This window comes from Heteronotia binoei, chromosome 5, assembly GCF_032191835.1.
Source record: "Heteronotia binoei isolate CCM8104 ecotype False Entrance Well chromosome 5, APGP_CSIRO_Hbin_v1, whole genome shotgun sequence".
Lineage (NCBI taxonomy): Eukaryota > Metazoa > Chordata > Lepidosauria > Squamata > Gekkonidae > Heteronotia > Heteronotia binoei.
Window position 1 is genome coordinate 135,619,259 of NC_083227.1, and position 19,590 is coordinate 135,638,848.

At 47.9% G+C, this 19,590-nt stretch overlaps 1 protein-coding gene across 1 annotated transcript in view; it reads left to right on the plus strand.

Annotated features, from left to right (window-relative positions):
• Nucleotides 1-15,635: 15,635 nt before the first annotated feature.
• Nucleotides 15,636-19,590, plus strand: part of PPP2CA (protein phosphatase 2 catalytic subunit alpha) — a 43,091-nt gene continuing 39,136 nt past the window's right edge. Inside the window, exon 1 of the mRNA XM_060240460.1 lies at nt 15,636-16,116. Coding sequence (XP_060096443.1) covers nt 16,015-16,116 — 102 coding nt within the window. The 5' untranslated portion in view covers nt 15,636-16,014. The remainder of the gene's footprint in view (nt 16,117-19,590) is intronic.

The following is a 19,590-nucleotide window of genomic DNA, read 5'->3' on the forward strand; positions in this document are numbered from 1 at the left end:
TCTGTCCATTGTTGGAGCGTCCATGAACCCTACGCTGACATACTGACTTTGATGGACCAAAGGTCTGATTCAGTATAAGGCAGCTTCATATGTTCATATGTTTCCTCTCCACTGCTGGTCTTTCTGGCAGGGCACACACAGATGCTGCTGTGGGAGAACCCCCACCCCAAAGGGTTCATGTACTCCAAGGCAAATGTATAGCATGCATTACAAACCTGTAGCATGCATTAACCATGGAAGGAGCAGCTTTCTCTGTGGGTAGCTTTCCATCTTAAATCTGTAGGAGCCAATAGGTGGAAGGCGGTAGAAACGTGCATGATTAGATAATGCTTCCCTGGGTGGCAGAAGGATACCAAATATACATCCAATTGCCAGCTATGCATTCCAATTCTATGATAGGTGTGTGCATGATGAATGGGAAGGGTTTCAAAATGCCATGGTGAAGCGCCCCCCGCTGAGTCAGGTTCTCAGCCTCACCTTCCTCACCAGATTGTTGTTTAAAATGAAGCAGAGGAAAGGCAACTATTGTGAATTTTCATATTAGACCACAACCCCTGATGTAGCCAATCCTCCAAGAGCTTACAGGGCTCTTAGTACAGGGCCTACTGAAAGCTCCAGGAGGATTGGCTACACCAAGGGTGTGTGGCCTAATATGCAGAGGAGTGCCTGCTACAAAAAAAGCCCCGGGTATAAGAATACCACCACAAGCTATATAAGTTTCCAACCAAGCGTGAATTGTGCTCCCATACCATTGTTAAAGGGGGCAAGGATAGTTTTGATTGTTAAAAAAAGAGACACCAGGACTCAGGCTGGTGAGGAACCTTGCCATCTGTTATGGAAGGGGGCAGCATGTGTTACTTCCGAGGCCAAAATACTATGTGCATTTTCAAGAGAATTAATGATCACTGAGGAATTTTCTCCTGTTTCAGTACAAGCAGATCACCATTGCTTACATGCTATCTTTTGCTATTTAAATGTCACACATATCCTCCAACTGGTATGGGAGAAGATTTTTCCTACTTGTCTACCTCAATGGTAGCTTACCCTGCCTTGTGACTAGACTCGGATATAGTCTTATCATGGTATCGTTAGTGTCAGTCAAACATGAACAAATCTCAGATTCCTGAGTTACCCACTAGACCAGGGGTGTCAAACAGGCAGCCTGAGGGCTGAACCAGGTCCTCAGAGGGCTCCTAGCAGGCCCACAAGCACCCCATCACCATCTGCTTCCTTCTCTCACTTTTGCTTTCTTCTGCATCACAGCTTGCTTTGCCAAGCATGCTCAATTGCACAGAGCAACGCCTGTATTTTCTCCATTGGCTGACCAGCACATGAAGCAACTTATGTACAGAAGCAATGCCCAGCCATTTCATGTTTTCCCATGAGTCTTACGCTCAAAGCATTGACCATGAGATTTCTGTGATGAATGTCAATAAATCAAAAGTAGGTTTGCAACTTACAGATACACACCTGAACAACACCTGAATAGCATACTCAAGATTGCTACAGTACAGACATTATGGTTTGTAGAATCTTTCGGGATCAAGTGCCGTGTTCTACTGGAGAAAGTTTTCCTTCCAGACGTTTCGTTCTCAGCTGCGGAGAACATCCTCAGTGGCGTTGCAGCCGGAGCAGGCGCTCAGACCTTCTTGGCTGCTGTGCATTTTGAGTGCTGTGCATCACTCAATGCACAGCAGCCAAGAAGGTCTGAGCGCCTGCTCCGGCTGCAACGCCACTGAGGATGTTCTCCGCAGCTGAGAACGAAACGTCTGGAAGGAAAACTTTCTCCAGTAGAACACGGCACTTGATCCCGAAAGATTCTACAAACCATAATGATGTTACCAGCCGTGAAAACCTGAATTCTTTGATAGTACAGACATTGTCTCCAGATTTTGATGCAGTAATTCAGAGCAAGAGATGTCAGTTATCAGAAATCATTAAATAAACAACATATTGCAAGAGTGCTAACCTTTTAAGCATATTTTAAGTTTTTTTTAAAAAATCTTGACTTGTGTTTGTCTGTGTCCTTTATAAAATTTATCTCTCTCCTACCTGGCATTACATTTTATGACACACATGGCCTGGCCTGACAAGGTCTCATCTGTGTCAGATCTGGCCTTCATAACAAATGAGTTCACCCCCACACTAGACCATCTCACCACCCTTTCCTTCCCTGCACCCCATCATGAAACTGTAGTTAAGTGGAAAGTCTTGCCAGTTTCCTTGATCTCATGCCCCCCATTTTCAAAATGAGTATGAACACTGGTAGGCCAAGCAATATTTTATTCTTCATGACATAAGAAAGGCTTGTCAGTTTCACCCATGCCTCATTCCTTCTTAAAATTCAAGCTGTTCTGCCCACCAGAGCTGGTACTCTTTAAAAAAAAAAACTGACAAGACTGTTCCTCAGCTGTGCCAATTAGAGTTTGAACACCCACCTACAAGATTGACCTTACAGTGCAGAGGGCAGTGAAAACAATGGCCATGCTGCAAATACAGTCATGGAATAAGAGACAGAGAGAAGGCAAAGGAGACCTGTCTGTTCATGTGTCTGCACAATGCACAATTTGTGACCAGTGTCACGACCCAGACCTGCAGGCAGCGACGGGCAGCTTCTGTTGCCCTGGCAATCGGCCAGGACGCGGGCTGCCGTCTGTAGTGCTTGCAAAGGGAGCTCAAGCGTTATCTTAACAGTCCTAATTGGTCTTCACCATAAATCAGTCCAGCCGAAGGGAGTAGCAAAGCACGGTGTCAGGAATGCAAAGGGTCAATAACCGGGGAAAGCAAGCCGAATATATCCAAAGTACTTAGCCAAGTCGCAGAGTCAAAGCAGGGTCCAGTGTCCAGTCCAAAAGTCAAGCCGGGTCGGGAACAGACAGGTTTGCTCAGCAGGCAAGAGGGTGCAGGGCGCGGTCACGTCCGAGGGTGATCATTTGTTGCCAGCACAGTTTGTACTGAGGCCAGGATTCCAGATATACTGTGCTGGCTAATTAGCTTGTTAGTATTCTGGGCTCAGATCCCTCCTAGCACGCCTGCGTGCCTCTCTACGCCTGTTCCTGAACTCCAGCCGTCTCCTCTCGCGTAGCCGGTCTCCAGGTGGTGGTGATTCAGGAGGGGATGAGCTAGTGCTTGGTGTAGCCTGATCGGTTCCAGGTGGCCCCTGCTGCTGGCTTGCTCCTTCGGGACTTACGTCCGATGTTGGTAAAGGCATCTGCACAGCAGGGGCTGGGTCTGAAGCAGGCACCTGCTCCGAGTCAGCAGCGGCAGGCATGACACTATCCCCCCCTCAGGCCCCCCCTCATCCAAGCCGCCTGGCTTATCTGGGTAGGCCTCGTGGAATTGCCGGAGCAGGTCAGGGGTATGCAGGTGGGTAGCCGGTTCCCAGGAACGATCCTCGGGAGGGTAGCCTTCCCAGTCCACCAGGTACTGGAGCTGTCCTCGGTGCAGCCAGGAGTCTAGGATCTGACGGACCTCGAACTCTTCCTCATCGTCCACCACAACCGGTGGCGGAGGCGGTGGTGGTTCGTCCCTGTTCGGGTCCGGCGTTGCCACTGGTTGGAGGAGGGAACGGTGGAACACTGGGTGGATCCGAAGGTGGGCGGGGAGGCGTAGGCGGAACGCCACTGGGTTGATTTGCGCCTCGATGGGGAATGGGCCGATGAAGCGAGCGGTCAGCTTGGCGGATCGGCCAGGAGTCCGGAGGTACCGGGTCGAGAGCCAGACGGAATCCCCGACCTTGAGGGGGGCTCCGCCCTGGCGATGCCGATCTGCGGCCAGTTTGTAGGCATCTTTGGCGCGTTGGAGCTGGGTGCGCAGGAGATCGTGGAGTGCGTGGAATTCCTCGATCCGGTTGTCGGCCGCGGGGACATTGGCGGGTGGGCCGAGCGGAGGGAAGAACCGGGGGTGCAGTCCGTAGTTGGCCGCAAACGGTGTGGTTTGCGTGGAGCTGTGTACTGCGTTGTTATACGCGAACTCTGCCAGGGGTAGCAGAGAGGCCCAGTTGTCCTGTTGATAGCTGGTATAACAGCGCAAGTACTGCTCCAGGGTGGCGTTGGTCCGCTCTGTCTGCCCGTCGGTCTGGGGATGGTAGGCGGAAGACAAGTGAAGCTCCGTCCCCAAACCGTGCTGGAAGGCTTGCCAAAAGTGGGAGGTAAATTGCGGGCCCCGATCCGAGATGACCTGCGTGGGCAACCCGTGCAGGCGGAAGACGTGGTTTAGGTATAGCTGGGCAGTTTCCGGCCCTGACGGTACTTTGGCGCAGGGGACGAAGTGGGCCATTTTGGTGAACAGGTCCACCACAACGAAAATGCAGGTATGGCCCTGGGATCGTGGTAGGTCTACGATGAAGTCCATGGACACCACGTCCCAGGGGCCGGCGGGAGTAGGCAGAGGCTGTAGGAGACCGGAGGGCTTGGCCGGTACGCTTTTGGCTCGGCGGCAGACCTCACAAGAAGCCACGTACCGACTAACGTCTGCTCGGACGCGAGGCCACCAGAAGTCTCGGGTTAGTAGGTGAGCTGTCTTGTGTTGCCCGAAGTGGCCAGCCGAGGGTGCATCGTGGGCAAGACGGAGGATGCGGGAACGGAGGGGCCCGGGAGGGACGTACAACTGCTCCCGATGGTAGAGCAGCCCATCCCGGGTGGATAGTTCTCCGGCAGGGTCTTGCTGCGGTTCCTGCAGGTGTTTCTGAGCCCAAGGGTCGGTGTCTTGACTGGCCTGTATCTCCGCCACCAAGGCGGGTGCGGTCAGAGTGGCAGCAAAGACCGAAGGTGGCAGGATGCTTGCCTTGGGGGCTTCGGTAGCACTAGAGGTGCTATAGTCCGGCCGACGGGACAGAGCGTCGGCTTTTTGGTTCTGAGAGTGCGGGACGTAGGCAATGGTAAAGTTGAACCGTGAAAAGAACAGGGACCACCGGATCTGCCGCTGGTTCAGCCGGCGGGTGCTCTGCAAGTGTTCCAAGTTGCGGTGGTCTGTGAAGACTTGGACCGGATGTCTGGCTCCCTCAAGGTGGTGACGCCACACCTCAAAAGCCACCTTGATAGCCAAGAGCTCCCTCTCCCATATGGTGTAGTTGCGTTCGGCGGCAGAGAGCTGCCGGGAGTAGTAGGCGCAGGGTTGCCACGGCTGGCTGGAATCGTCCTGCTGGGAGAGCACGGCTCCGAGGGCCACATTGGAGGCGTCTGCTTCTACCATGAAGGGCAAGCAGAGGTCAGGGTACCGCAGGAGGGGACTTGAGGAAAAACTATGCTTGAGGTGGCGGAAAGCCTGGTCGGCTTCTGGGGTCCACCGAAAGGGCTCCTTAGGTCGGAGGAGTCTGGTCAAGGGCTTGGTCAGGTCGGCGTAGCCTGCGATGAATTGCCTGTAATAATTGGCGAAGCCCAGGAGGCGCTGGACGTCCTTCCGATTTTGCGGGGCCTGCCACTGAAGGATGGCGTCAACTTTCCGCGGATCCATCTGGGTTCCTTGGGGGGAAATGATGTGCCCCAGGAACTCGACGGACTGGAGGTGGAAGGCGCATTTCTCCAGCTTGGCATACAGGCGATGGGCTCGGAGTCGCTGTAGCACCTGGCGGACGTGTTGGACGTGCTCCTGCTCGGAAGTGGAGTAGACTAAAATGTCATCCAGGTAAATGATCAGGAACCGGTCTAGTAGGTCGCGGAACACGTCATTCATGAATCGTTGGAACACGGCAGGGGCATTGGTGAGCCCAAAGGGCATAACCAGGTGTTCGTACTGGCCATACCTGGTGCCAAAGGCGGTCTTCCACTCATCCCCGGCTTTGATATGAACCAAGTTGTAGGCCCCTCGAAGGTCGAGCTTGGTGTAGATCGTGGCCCCTTTGACGCGGTCGAGGAGCTCTGGGATCAGTGGAAGCAGGTAGCGGTTCCGAATGGTAATCTTGTTGAGGGCTCTGTAGTCGTTGCAGAGCCGCAAGTCCCCGGTCTTCTTTTTGACGAATAGGACAGGTGAGGACAAGGGCGAGGTGGAGGGTCGAATGAACCCTCGGGCCAAGTTCTTTTCCAAGTACTCCCGGAGGGCAGCCAGTTCCGGGTCCGCCATAGGGTAAAGGCGGCCTGCTGGTAGCGGGGCGCCGGGTATCAGGTCGATGGCGCAATCGTAGGGCCGATGTGGGGGAAGCTGGTCTGCTTCCTTCTCGTTGAAGACGTCCGCGAACTCCTGATAGGGAGCTGGTAGTGCGGTGGCGGCCCCCAGGAGGCTGGTGGTGAGTGGGGAGCCAGGTTGATTGGCAGACGGCACAGGAGCCGAGGCGGGTGGTAGCGTGGAGCAGGGTGCGAGGGCACCCGAAAAGCTCAGTTCGCGTTGCACCCAGTCCACACGGGGGTTGTGGGCCTGCAGCCAGGACAGGCCTAGGATGACAGGGAAACGGGGCATGCGGGCCAAGTCAAAGGTCTGTTTCCCTTGGTGCTGCTGGACCCATAAAACGAGTGGTAGAGTCTCGTGGCAGACGGGTCCAGAGCGCAGCAGACGGCCATCCACTGCCTCGACCAGTGTAGGAGTCTTCTTTTCCCGGACAGGGACGCCATGCTCCTTGGCAAAGTGGTTGTCCATGTAGCAGCAGGCAGCCCCTGAGTCCAACATGGCATGGACGAAGATCCACCGGTCGTCAGGGAGTTGCAGACGAATCGGGACCAGGAACGGGGTGGGTGGTGGGTGGACGGAGCTGGAGGACCTCAAGAAGTGCCCCAGGTCAGGCGATCCAACTAGACCTGGGGCTGGCCTTTTACCGAGGCAGCGGAGCTTGTGGGGCGCTTCGGTTTGGCCGGACAGGAGCTTGCAAAATGCCCGTCTCCACCACAATACAGGCACAACAGGATCAGGTCTTGGAGGGCAGCTGGGCGGTCACTGCGTGCTAGTTCATCCAGGACAGCATCAGAGAGACCCTCAGTATATTGGTCCACCAAGGCAGCTTCTTTCCAGGCCAGGTCTTGAGCCAACAACTGGAACTCTGTGGTATAATGAGACACAGAGTTTTGGCCCTGGTGCAAAGCCCGTATCTTGCGATTAGCCGTCTCAGCACGCACAGGGTTGGCATAGGCAGCCGTGAAGTGTGCCTTGAACCGGTTATAGTCTGCTAGCAGCGGTGAGGGCTCGAGTAGCAGAGGAGTGGCCCATTTGGCCGCTGGCCCTTTAAGCAGGCTCAAGATAAAGCAGACTTTGGTCTTGTCTGTAGGGAAGTCGCCCTGCCTTATCTCCATGTACAGTTCACACTGGGCGAGGAAGGCAGGGAACTCCTCCAGGCTTCCAGCAAATTTCTCAGGGACGCTCACCGGGCAGCGAGAGCGGGGAGCGGCGGCAGCAGCCAAGGCCATGGCATTGGACGCAGTCTGTTGCTGGAGAGTAATTACAGCCTGTGTCAGCTGCTGCACCTGGTCTAGGAGCCCCGGCAGGGGGTCCGCGCCTCCTGCCGCTGGGTCAGTCATGGGTGTGCCTGGTGAGTTTTGGGTGCTGGCAAGCTGTCACGACCCAGACCTGCAGGCAGCGACGGGCAGCTTCTGTTGCCCTGGCAATCGGCCAGGACGCGGGCTGCCGTCTGTAGTGCTTGCAAAGGGAGCTCAAGCGTTATCTTAACAGTCCTAATTGGTCTTCACCATAAATCAGTCCAGCCGAAGGGAGTAGCAAAGCACGGTGTCGGGAATGCAAAGGGTCAATAACCGGGGAAAGCAAGCCGAATATATCCAAAGTACTTAGCCAAGTCGCAGAGTCAAAGCAGGGTCCAGTGTCCAGTCCAAAAGTCAAGCCGGGTCGGGAACAGACAGGTTTGCTCAGCAGGCAAGAGGGTGCAGGGCGCGGTCACGTCCGAGGGTGATCATTTGTTGCCAGCACAGTTTGTACTGAGGCCAGGATTCCAGATATACTGTGCTGGCTAATTAGCTTGTTAGTATTCTGGGCTCAGATCCCTCCTAGCACGCCTGCGTGCCTCTCTACGCCTGTTCCTGAACTCCAGCCGTCTCCTCTCGCGTAGCCGGTCTCCAGGTGGTGGTGATTCAGGAGGGGATGAGCTAGTGCTTGGTGTAGCCTGATCGGTTCCAGGTGGCCCCTGCTGCTGGCTTGCTCCTTCGGGACTTACGTCCGATGTTGGTAAAGGCATCTGCACAGCAGGGGCTGGGTCTGAAGCAGGCACCTGCTCCGAGTCAGCAGGGGCAGGCATGACAACCAGATGGAAAGCTCAAAGTGTGTGTGCATATTCCCAAATGTGGACTTTGGGGAAGATATGGTGGCTGGAAGATGAAAAACATCATATTTGCACACAACACAAAAATGCCCCAAAGCTGAAATGCAACAATAATTCATCTTTCTACATTACCTTCAACCCATTTAAAGATCTTACACAAACAAACTTAAAACTGCTACGGGTGCAGTGGGCAATGGGTCAAGAGCTCTAAGTGGGTATGTGCGAAATCCACCTAATGATAGGTTGTAAGTGTCATATGGGAATAGTAATTAGCAGATGCTCAAGACTATTTTTCTTCAATACATAGTACAATCCTATAGATATAAACGTTCTTTCATCTTGGCAAAACAGAGCGTTCCCATTGAATGGGGGGTGCAGTGCATCAACCTCTGGCCCATCAAACCGTCAACCAAGAGTACATGCATGTCAATGGTTGAGTACACTCTCCATCCTGAGTGGCTGATGCTAGCTAGCCAAGCTAATTCTGTCAATAAAAGGCAACTAACCTCAGTTCTGGTAGTTTCTGGCTCTCCATACTCTCCCATTGGTTGAGCTGCCTTTCACACTGCTTCACAGAAGAGAGAAAGAAATCCTTCCCTTGATTGGCTGGGGGTGAGGAGGAGGGAACAAGCCAGAGAAAGCTTTTCCTCAACTGACTGAGGAAGGAGGGAAAGAACCAGAGAAAGTCTTCCCTTGATTGGCTGAGGGCTTCTCCCTATCCTCCTCTTCTCTAGAAGGGAAGCAGCCAAAGACAGGTGTGGGGGTGGGGAATGGAAACCTGTAGCAGCAGACCATATACAGAGTGAGAGACAGGGAGGAAAAGCAAAAGACTGGAAGAGATTGAAGTCCTGTGCTTAAGACCAACAACTTCATCAGAGACTGTTGATCTGAAAGGTATCACTAAAGGCCTCTGATGGAGAACTCATTGGGACCATTCCTGTCTATGGCTGCCAGTTCCAGGTTGGTGGGAACTTCCTAGAGATTCTGTGCTGGAGTTTGAGGAGGGCATAGGAGTTAGGGCTTCAAAGCGGGGGTCTACCAGACCCACGTTCTTGCTGTAGAAGCTGACTGGGTGATTTTGGACCAGTCATAGACTTTCATCCTAACCTACTTCACAGGTTTGTCGTGCAGATCAAAGGGGGTAGAGGAGAATGATGTAAGCTGCTCTGTTCCCCCCACTGTGGAGAAACTGTCCTTTTCCTACATAGAGGCTGCAGGGAGCGGGAAGGTGATGGAAAGGTGAAGTCAGAGGGGCAGATAAAGGGAAGGAAATAGGGTTGTCAATTCCCAGTTAGGAAATTCCTGGAGACTTAAGAGGTGGGCCTGGAGAGGGTGGGATTTGAGGAGGGGTGGGACCTTAGACAGGTACAATGCCATACACTCCATCCACCAAACCAGCCATTTCCTCCTGGGGAACCACTGTTGCCAATCTCGAGGTGAGAGCTAGAGATCACTCAGAATTACAACTGCACTCCAGATGGCAGAGATCAGCTCCCCTTGAGGTGGGGGGGGCGGGTTGAGTGAAGGCCTTCACCTGGGTGAGTGGTAAGACAGCATGGGTGGGGGGTACTTGCCCAGAGCCTCTTTCTAGAGCCCACTGTATTTTTCTTTACAATGGGCCTTACTCCTAGTATTATATAACTCGTAAAAATTGTAGCTGCCATGGATGAGGAAATAAACTAACTGGGTGTGGAACTGTTGGTAGAGAAAAGAGATTTCCCATCCATTTATAGTACTGTCAATTTTCCCTTGTCTTATTTGCATTCACTAAAAAAAATTAAACTCCAGAATCAGCACCTGGAGAGAGTCCAGCTGCATGACATGACTCAAAGGAATGAGGCAAGTATTGATGGGATGAGATCATGATGTCATTGTGGGCAAGGAGGTTCCTTCACAATGTAGTTACATTCTCTCCTAGTGAGGATAAAAGAGACAAACCTGGATCAATGCCATAAACAGAAATTTGCAGCATTGGATTACAGTGATTCACGCTCATTAATGCCATGCAATGTACACTGAGAACAGTCACAGATCTGGTGGTGTGCATGTATTTTGGATTTTTTAGATTTACTTCAACCCTGTACAAGACCAGATTAATTTGTTGTTTATTTACCATACAGTTCCTGTTCCTAAACGATGCTATTGTAGCCCATTTTTCTCCATGAACACTGAGCCTATTTTAGTATACCTATGCTTCATGCATTTGAGCATTCAGTAACACTCCCTGCTCTGCTTGAAGAACTGCTTTCAGAAGTATCAAATGGGAAATGCATGATAACATCCCACAGACAAAGAAGTCGCATGTTCTGACTGTGCACAGACTGGAACTTCTATATTGAGTATGCATGTGGTAAGATTAACACTGCAGCTCAGCATTTGAATTATATCATCTAATTGTGTTTATTTTTGCATCATAGCTTACTTAGTTGATGTAGAGGTTGTCAGGGAAGTGTGATTAAAAACTTTTTTGCGATGAAAAGATGGGGCTGGGTGGCACCATATAAAGTGGGTATTGTAGATTTTGGTGTCATAAATGATATGGGAGCATGGGACTGTGACACTAACTAAAACTCAAGTGGTATCAACTTAATTAGTCCCTTGGATGAGAGTGTCCTGGAAACTCTATGAAAAAGTAGGGTATATATTTTTTGTTAAAAAACCTCTCCCCCTTCCTCCCCAAGGGAGTAGCCTCAGCCAATGGAGAAAATAGAGACTTTGTAGCTCCTGTGTGATTGAGCAAGCTTTGCAAAGCAAGCTGTTATGTAGAACAATGCAAGAGAGAGGGAGAAGAAAGCAGATGACAGCCAATTGCTTAAGGGCCTGATAGGAGCCCTCCTGGGGCCTGATATGGCCCCCAGGCCATATGTTTGACACCCCTGGTTAAAGATGTGCATAACTAGATCAGAATATCAAACCAAACCTTTTCTAACAGACAAGAAACTAGAGATGGGTATGCACTTGGAAAACCTGGTTCGTGTTGATTCATTTGATTTCATGAACCATGAACCAACATGAACCACCATTTTCCTGAACCTCTTCATCATTCTTTTGTCTCATTTGTTTTGGGAGGTGGTAGACAAAGCCAGCCCTAGACTATCTGGCACCCTAGGCAAGGTTAACTTCTGTCCCATTGCTCCCTGATCTTGTCAGATTTTGGAAGCTGAGCAGGGCCAACTATGGCAAGTAATTGGATGGGAGACATCCTTGGAATAACAAAGTTGGGAGAACAGGCTCTATTCAGGATTTTTTGTTTTGGGGGGGGACCCTTCAAAGTCTCCCCTAAATCAACTACACAGCAAACAATTCTTCTTCTGTTCTCATGACAACTAACTCTTCTCTCTTCAGGCTGCAAAGCGAAAGCAGATGAGTCAGGCTGTGGTATTATACTGGTATATAATCTGCTGCCTTAGTGGAATGGAAGCTCCATGGTTGGCTCCCAGAGCTGCCAATCAAGCTATGGACAACTGCTCTGGGTGTATCTAGGGCTCTCCACAAGTCCACTCCCACTGTTGCCCAGGAATTGATTGAATCACCACCAGGAGGTCTGGAGAACGAATCGCAAAAATGAACCACCCAAACCATGGAACCACCCATGGGAAAAAGGTGGTTTGTTTTTTTAGTTTGGTTTGGGAATGATGCGACTAAATGAACTGGTTCAAAATGAACCACGAACCAGCCCTGTTCATTCTTGAACCATAGTTCATTTTTCAATTTGTGCCCATCGCTACAAGAAACTACTAGGTTCATCACTGATGGTCATATGTTTTGTTCTGATCCTCCTCTTCAGCAATTCATTTTGAATCCTATTGAAAATATGAATTAGTTAGAATTAGCTGCAATTAACTTTACTACCACCTTCCAGCTGTGAAGCAGAGATTCAAGACTCTGAGCTATCTTACATTAGAAGCTTGAAGATTGTTGGAAATAATTATATAGTACTGAAGAGTTATGAAATAAATTGTTCTATTTCACTGTTGTTAACTGCCTTAGGGTTGTCAGGATTACAGGATATACATGTTTTAAATAAACAAGTAATCTCAGGTCTAGTTCGGTCTCTGAGGCATAAACAATCATGATCCTGAAATACTTGTGTTCAGATCATCAACAATATTTTCTTTATAAACAGGAGTTGTGGGAGATCCCAATCCATAGGAGCACTGTGCAATGAAGGTTTGACATGCTGTTTCTTGGCCCCAGATGCCCCCCAGCTGATATTTGGCCCTTTGAGAAAGACATGCAGACACATAAAGGCAACCTGTGTGTTTCTCCAAGGGGCAAACAGTGGTCCCAGCAGGCTGTTTTAAGCTGGGAAAACAATGCTGGTGAAAGAGTTAGCCTCCTCACCCAGATGGTGCTTCCCACAGCTGCTACTCAGAAAGTAAAAATATGCTGGTTAGGGATGTCAGCTTCCAGGTGGGGCCTGGAGATCTCCAGGTATTACAATTGATCTCCAGATGATAGAGAAAATGGCTGCTCTATGAGATAGTACCCTAATGGTGGACTCTATGAGATAGTACCCTAATGAGGTCTCTCACATCCCCAAACCCCATTCTCCCCAGGCTCCACCCCCTCAATCTTCAGGTAGTTCCTAACCCAGAGCTGGCAACTCTTTAAGGATCAGTGACAGATGTTCCAGAACTTCCAGTGCTCTGTCTGTTTTGGTCTTGGTTTTCACCAGCTACTGTCTGCATTGGGAACTTACATTTGGAAAAAGTGTCATTGAAGATCACAGCAACAGAGGATAAAGTGCCTTTGCCAAAAGCAAAGCAAAGGAGATGCAGGTTGCTCTGAAGGACTAACTTTTTAGGCATATCTACACACACATTTGCATACAGAAATATCTTTCCTTCCAGTCTTTACCCAGAATCCTTGTGTTCTGACTAACAGGACAAGTCAAAGGTTCTAGGGGAAAAAATGAAAAAGGGAAAATAGGGAGAATCCTTCTCATACTAGAATGTTGAGTTCCCATAGAAAATTCTGATCTAATCGAGAAAGTATTTTGAAAAAAAAAAAAGAAAGTAGAAAGGCACTGTTGACACATATAGGCATGTATTGTGTTGGATAATCAAGTGGAGAATCACTGATATTATGTCCTGTAGTAGTAACTGGTACATAGGGACAGTGTTTGCATGTGAGTTTGTCAGAAGCTGCTCTGGGTTAGAAGGCTGACCATAAACAAGGGAAAGCCTGTGACTCAAGGCCTTTTAGAAATAAAATATCCTATGATGCAAATACTGTATTTATAACTAAAGTATTTTGTATCTTCTCTTTGTTTATTTATGACAAATCAGTCTATGGACATTAATAAATGGAACAGAATGGAATAAAAAAAAGAAAGAAAAAAAGTATTTTGGAACAGCAAGTTTTTCAAAAGTGCAATTATATCCAGTAACATTCTGACTGCTTTCCCCAGAGCCCATTCGCTTTACACTTGAAGTTATTAACTGATGTCTTGGATATTGTTTGTTTTTAAATCAATAGTACAGAAATAGGCCTAATGATTGCTATTTCTAATGGATCATTGCTTATTTTATTTTTTTTTTAAAAAAAAATCTTAAATGTCTGTGGAATTCACTGAGCCTATCAAGGTTTCCTTCCCAAGTTGATAACAGTATTGCAATCTGTTGCAATGGAGGAAAAAAGTTTTGGGTGAAAAGTGTTATTTCTTCTTATTTTGTTTTTACTCAGGAATATGATTGATTTAATTGCTAATTTATGTCGTTATTGCTGCTTTCAATAACTCAGTTTACTGAGTTATTTTTAGGGTTGGTAGCTGTAAATTACAAAAAAGATACAGGACACTGCAGAGTAATTTGCAGTACAATGCTAAACAGAATTACAACCTTTTGAGCCTATTGAACACAAAGAACTTAGAAAGGCTAAAATATTTAGGATTCCAACATAAAACTCTGGATTAGGTTTGCTAATCCCCAGGTCCCAGCGGGGGTTCTTCCGCTTTCCCAGACTCCTTCCCGCCCCCAGTCAGCTGGCCAGTGGGGGGAAGCCCCGCTCCCAGAGGACCATGTCCCTTTGCACATCCGGAGGCATCAGTCTCCGATTGAAAGGCTTCCTCTTGGGATGGTGTGTCTGTGTTGCTGTGAAGAAGTTGGCAGCAACTCGTGAGCAGAGAGGCCAATCCCCCTTCAGAGTCACCAGAAACGGGGTGGGGGGGAGGGAAACGTCTGCTGAGCACTTCATTATTCCCTAGGGTATAATGGGGAATTGATCTGGAGGTTTCGGGGGCTCTGGGGGAGCTGTTTTTTGAGGTAGAGGCACCAAATTTTCAGTATAGTATCTAGTGCCTCTCCCCAAAGTACTCCCTAAGTTTCAAAACGATTGGACCAGGGGGTCCAATTCTATGAGCCCCAAAAGAAGGTGCCGCTATCCATTATTTCCTATGGAAGGAAGACATTTAAAAAGGTGTACTGTCCCTTTAAATGTGATGGCCAGAACTCTCTTGGAGTTCAATTATGCTTGTCACACTCTTGTTCCTGATTCCGCCCCCAATGTCTCCTGGCTCCACCCCCAAAGTCCCCATATATTTCTTGAATTGGACTTGGCAACCCTACTCTGGATCGTGTTCTGCTGTATGTATAGCACAGTACACTGACCACATTTTCCTTACTAATTATTTGAATTCTACCGGTGGGGATCTGAAGGCTGGAATGTTTTGTTTTTCAACCAGCAAACTAAGCATCTACTCTCCCCCTCAACAGTGTTCCCACTTAGCTGAGTTAGTGTGAGCTAGCTCAGTTTTTTAGCCTCTGGTTCATACATTTTTGTCATAGCTCAGGAAAATGGCCCCAGAGCAAACTAATTTATGCAGTAGTTGACAACTTTAATGCCAGTAGCTCAGAAAGTAGAATTTTTGTTCACAAGGCTCCACAGCTTAGACTCAGAGGGAGTATTGCCCCCCAACCCTGCAAAGTCCTGCTTTGCATGTACTCTGGTCCTCCCTAAATTGCTTGACTTCAATTTGTAAGTTGGAAAGTTGTTGTAGTCTGTTACACTTTTTTCTTTATATTTGCTCTTTTCTGCATTTTTTTCCATATTTGTAGTTTCATTTTTGCGTTGTGTATAACATGGACGATACTTTTTTCTTTGCCTTCTTTGTAATTTGCGATCTTAATCCTACTACATTGTTTGCTGTATGTCTCATTTTGAGACATATTTGAGTCTCTTATACTGTGTAATCCGCCCATAGCCTTAGTCCAAAAATGTATTCTGTTCATTCAGCTCAAGAACACAAGCCTCTTGCACTAAAGAAGAGCAAGAGTCCAGTAGCATCTTACAGATTTAACAAATTCCGTGGTATGTACTTTCGTGAGTCACTGACTGCTCACCTCCTCAATTTATTGTCAAGCTCGGAATTTCTGCCACGCATGCCCCCTTGCGACCTTCCGTGATGTTTCTTTTGGAGGCTCCACCCTCTTGCTGTAACCTGGAAGGAGGGGTTGACGCGTGCGCACTCAGGTTTCCTTTCGGTGTGTCTGAGCAGGCGCGAAGTTCTCTTCGCTGTTCTGAGGAGGGTGGAAACCGAGTCGATGACGTCGAAGCGCGGCAGCCATTACACGGAGCGGAGAGAACAAGTGAATTCAGGAGGCGCTGCCGCCTGAGCCTCGCGGCTGAGGGACAGATCCTGCGAGTTCCCGCCTCCTTCTGCCCCCGCCCCTCCCTTACTTCCTCCTTCCCTCCCTCCTTCCGGCGAGTCCAGTCTCTTCCAAGGGAAGGGGGGCGAACGGGGGTTGGGCCGGGGCGACGGGTGCCGGCGAGGGAGGAAAGAAGGGGAAGAGGCGACGGCGGCCGGGTGAGCAGCGAGGATGGAGGAGAAGGTCTTCACCAAGGAGCTTGACCAGTGGGTGGAGCAGCTGAACGAATGCAAGCAGCTCTCCGAAGGGCAGGTGAAGAGCCTCTGCGAGAAGGCAAGTACCGGGGCCGGGGGGAGAAGGGCAGCTGGGCAGTGCGGTGAAGAAACCCGCGGGGGTGTGCCGGTGCACCTCTTGGGCAAGGATGACGAACAGCCAGCGCCGGTGAAGTAGCCGTCGGAGGGGTTGTCAAGCTTGCTTAGGACAAGGCGGTGGAAGAGGGAGGCGGTAGAACCAGGCATGGATCGGGGGGCGCCGAGCTTAGAGACGCTGTAGGAAGAGGCCTAAGATGGAAGCGGCGGTGAATGGGAGACATAGCGGCTGCGGCTGCTGCGCTGAGCCGGTCTTGGGGAGCTGATTCCGGGGGACGGAAAAGGGCGCGTGGGGCGTGTCCGCTTGGCGGGTGTAGGAGCATTTAGGGAGCGAAGGCGGGGGGGGGGAATCAAAGGGCAGGGTCCTTACCTGTGGGGCAGCTTTGTGGTGTGGCCCTGCGGTAACTCGCCCCCGGGAGTAGCCGGACTTGGCTATAAGGATCGCTTTCCCTGGCAGCTCTGTGCTTCCTGTCGCATTGGCCTCTTTCTCCTTCGGTTCCTCCTTTTCCCGCTGTCTCCTAAAATGGCGCCTTTTGCTGAAAATGCGCTGAGACCCTCCTGTTTGTCTGTTGCTGTACCGGTGGGTTTTTTTTCCTGGTGTCGTGTGGGTGGGTTTGAGGACTCTGGACTAAACTGGTCATAGGTTGAGTATACTGAGAACACAGTGCCCGTATCGTGGTCTGTTGCTTTGCGTTTGGGGGGAGCGAGATTGTGTTACTTTAACATACAACCTGGATTGTTAAACGCGAACGTGTAGGTTGAGACTGTGCTGGCTTTGAAGCGTTATCATAATGGTTCCCATCCTTAGAGTAGTTAATGTTAGCGGTGTGTGAAAGAAGGGTTGAAGCCCATCTTAATATAAGGAGCTGGGTTTTTCATCTTGTGTTGCAGTTGTATGTGGTGATGTAATTATTCACTGGGCTGTAAAAATTGCTGTCAAAATCCTTTCAGATTCAGAATGCTGATTTACAGGATGGCTTTCAGCAGTACTTTTGGGTGGTTTTGTTTTTAACTTTACTTATTTGGTGTGAAGAATTGTCAATTTTTCCCTAACACTTGCAATGGAAAATTTAAGAGAACTGATAGCTTTTCTTCAGTACATTAAATATATGAAGACTTGAATAGTTTAACATACTTCAGGCCATTTAAATTTTTATTGTAGTAGTCTTGTCAACAGTCATGAAATTTATTGAAATTTTCAGTTACATACAGCACTGGTCCTGAATGTATACTAATATTTTGAGTGTTGATATTCTTTATTTGGTTGCTGCTTTCATTGAAATCAGTGAGATGGATTGAAAGCAAATTTGTTTAGACTGAGATATAAAATTAAAGTCCGTAAAGTTTCTCATGCATTTGTTTCTTGCCTCTAAAAATAGTTGAAATATTGTTGTACAGGTACAAGCTAGTCAGGCGATTTGTAATATATGGGATTTCTGGCATTGTAAACATTAACCTCTGGCAACAATTGAACTGCAATTAGTGTTTTTCTCAAGTTTTAAAAACCTGTGCTATTTGGCCATGCTGGTAGCATATTTTGTGGGCCAGTATAAGATTTAGTGACCAGTGTTATAAACTGGGAAAACTACACAAAATTGTAATCATGTACAAACTGCATAGCCTCTTACAGTTTGTCACGGTATTAATGTGATGACAAAGATGTATTAACCTCTGGTTTCTTTATCCTGCTGATTGAGTCAGTGTTTCCTGTCACTATCACATGCCATTTACTATATTTGATTCTGCACAAAGTGACCACCTGAGTCTGATGTCTGTTTGGTTTGTACGTTGGTAAATTTGTGCAAATATGAAATGCTAATTTGGAATAATACCATATTATGAAAGTGTGATATTTTCATGTTAGGAGAGGGTGGGATAGAAATTGAAAGTAATAATAAATAAATGATCTGTTTAAAGGTGTCACTAAGATTATGAGCAATACACCCTGCACCTTTTCTGTCCCAGAGCAACTAGACTGCATATAATTATGCATAACAGAAGATGAGGAAGACACATCATAGGAAGGGGGGGGGAGAGGTGTGTGAGGTTGAAGGTAAATAAGAACTGAGAAACTGTACCAAAGTGAAGTGTGGAACCCCATGGTATGGGTGTTCTTTTAGTATTGTATGTCCTTTTTGCATATTAGCAACTTTCCCCCTCCTTCAGGCTTTCATAGCTAGACAGTGTTACATGTTTGTAGAGTGAGTGGTAGTCTTGAATCTGCTGTTGTATCTGTTAAATGATTTCATGGCCAACATATGTCTAGATTTCAGCATTATATTTAATATAAGCCATGTGACAGAGCCTCAGGAAGATATGTAGCTTCTGAATGTAGATTGTGAAAACTTCAGAAAATAGACTTTTTCCTGGTTGATATGCTGTCAGGCATTACCTAGAAATATATTTTAATAAGTATAAAAGTGTGATTTAAGCTTCCCCTCTCCGGAAGGAAATAATGTTGTGCTTAAAAACTGGAAGAAAGAACATTTTACCAGATAGGAAGGAAAGCGAGATTTCTCAAGAAAAAAGGCTGATAGGTGGTGGTAATAGCAGCAACCTACAAGGAAACATTTAAAACTTTATGGTGGTGATAGTTACAAAAATACCTTTTCTTGATATTAGTAGATAAGTGTGCTTGAATTTTTAAAAATTCTATAGAGAGGAGAAAAGGGTGGCTTATAAATACATGCTTGTTCTGTCAAGGAAGGAATAACAGATGTGTGTAGGAGGAAAGAATGTCAGACATCTAAGGCAAGGTACTGAAGGGGTGAGTCTAAATAAATAACAAGGGTGGTTAGAGGTAAGGAGATTCGTCATTGAATCTAATGTCTGTTGAACTTTCTTGCTGTCAGTTATGTAGAATATCTTTGGCATCGGTACTGAACTTACAGTAAATTGTTCTGAATTTATAATAAATTGTGCTGAATTGTTCTCACTGGTTGCTGGGCTTGACAGCAAGATCTGATTTCCATTTCCCCTTCTTCTTTATCACTCCGTCCCCGTCCCCCGCATCCAAAGCTAGGTGCTGTTTTGTATTGTCTGAAGTATAGATTGCTGTGGTTTTATTACATATATAGATAACAAGTACCTATGATTCTATAGCTAAAAGGGCAGTCAAGAATTAGGCTTAAAATATACACTTAGGTTCACTGATAATGGAAAACTGCTGAAATAGAGTCTATAATATTTCATATGTGTCATAAGAATTAATGAAACTTTTCAGAGCTGTTTATCAAGTCAGCATTTAAATTAGTGATTAAAATACTTTGCTTGTGATTTCATCCTGACACTTCACTTGCCCTGGACATCATCCATTCTAGCATTTGAGATAATAGCCAAAGGATTCAAGAGACTGGATGCTAAGTGCTTTATGGGTTTGGGTAGTGATGCTTCTGATGAAAGTACTGTATGTTTTCTAGGTCTTGGTAGTCAACATTAA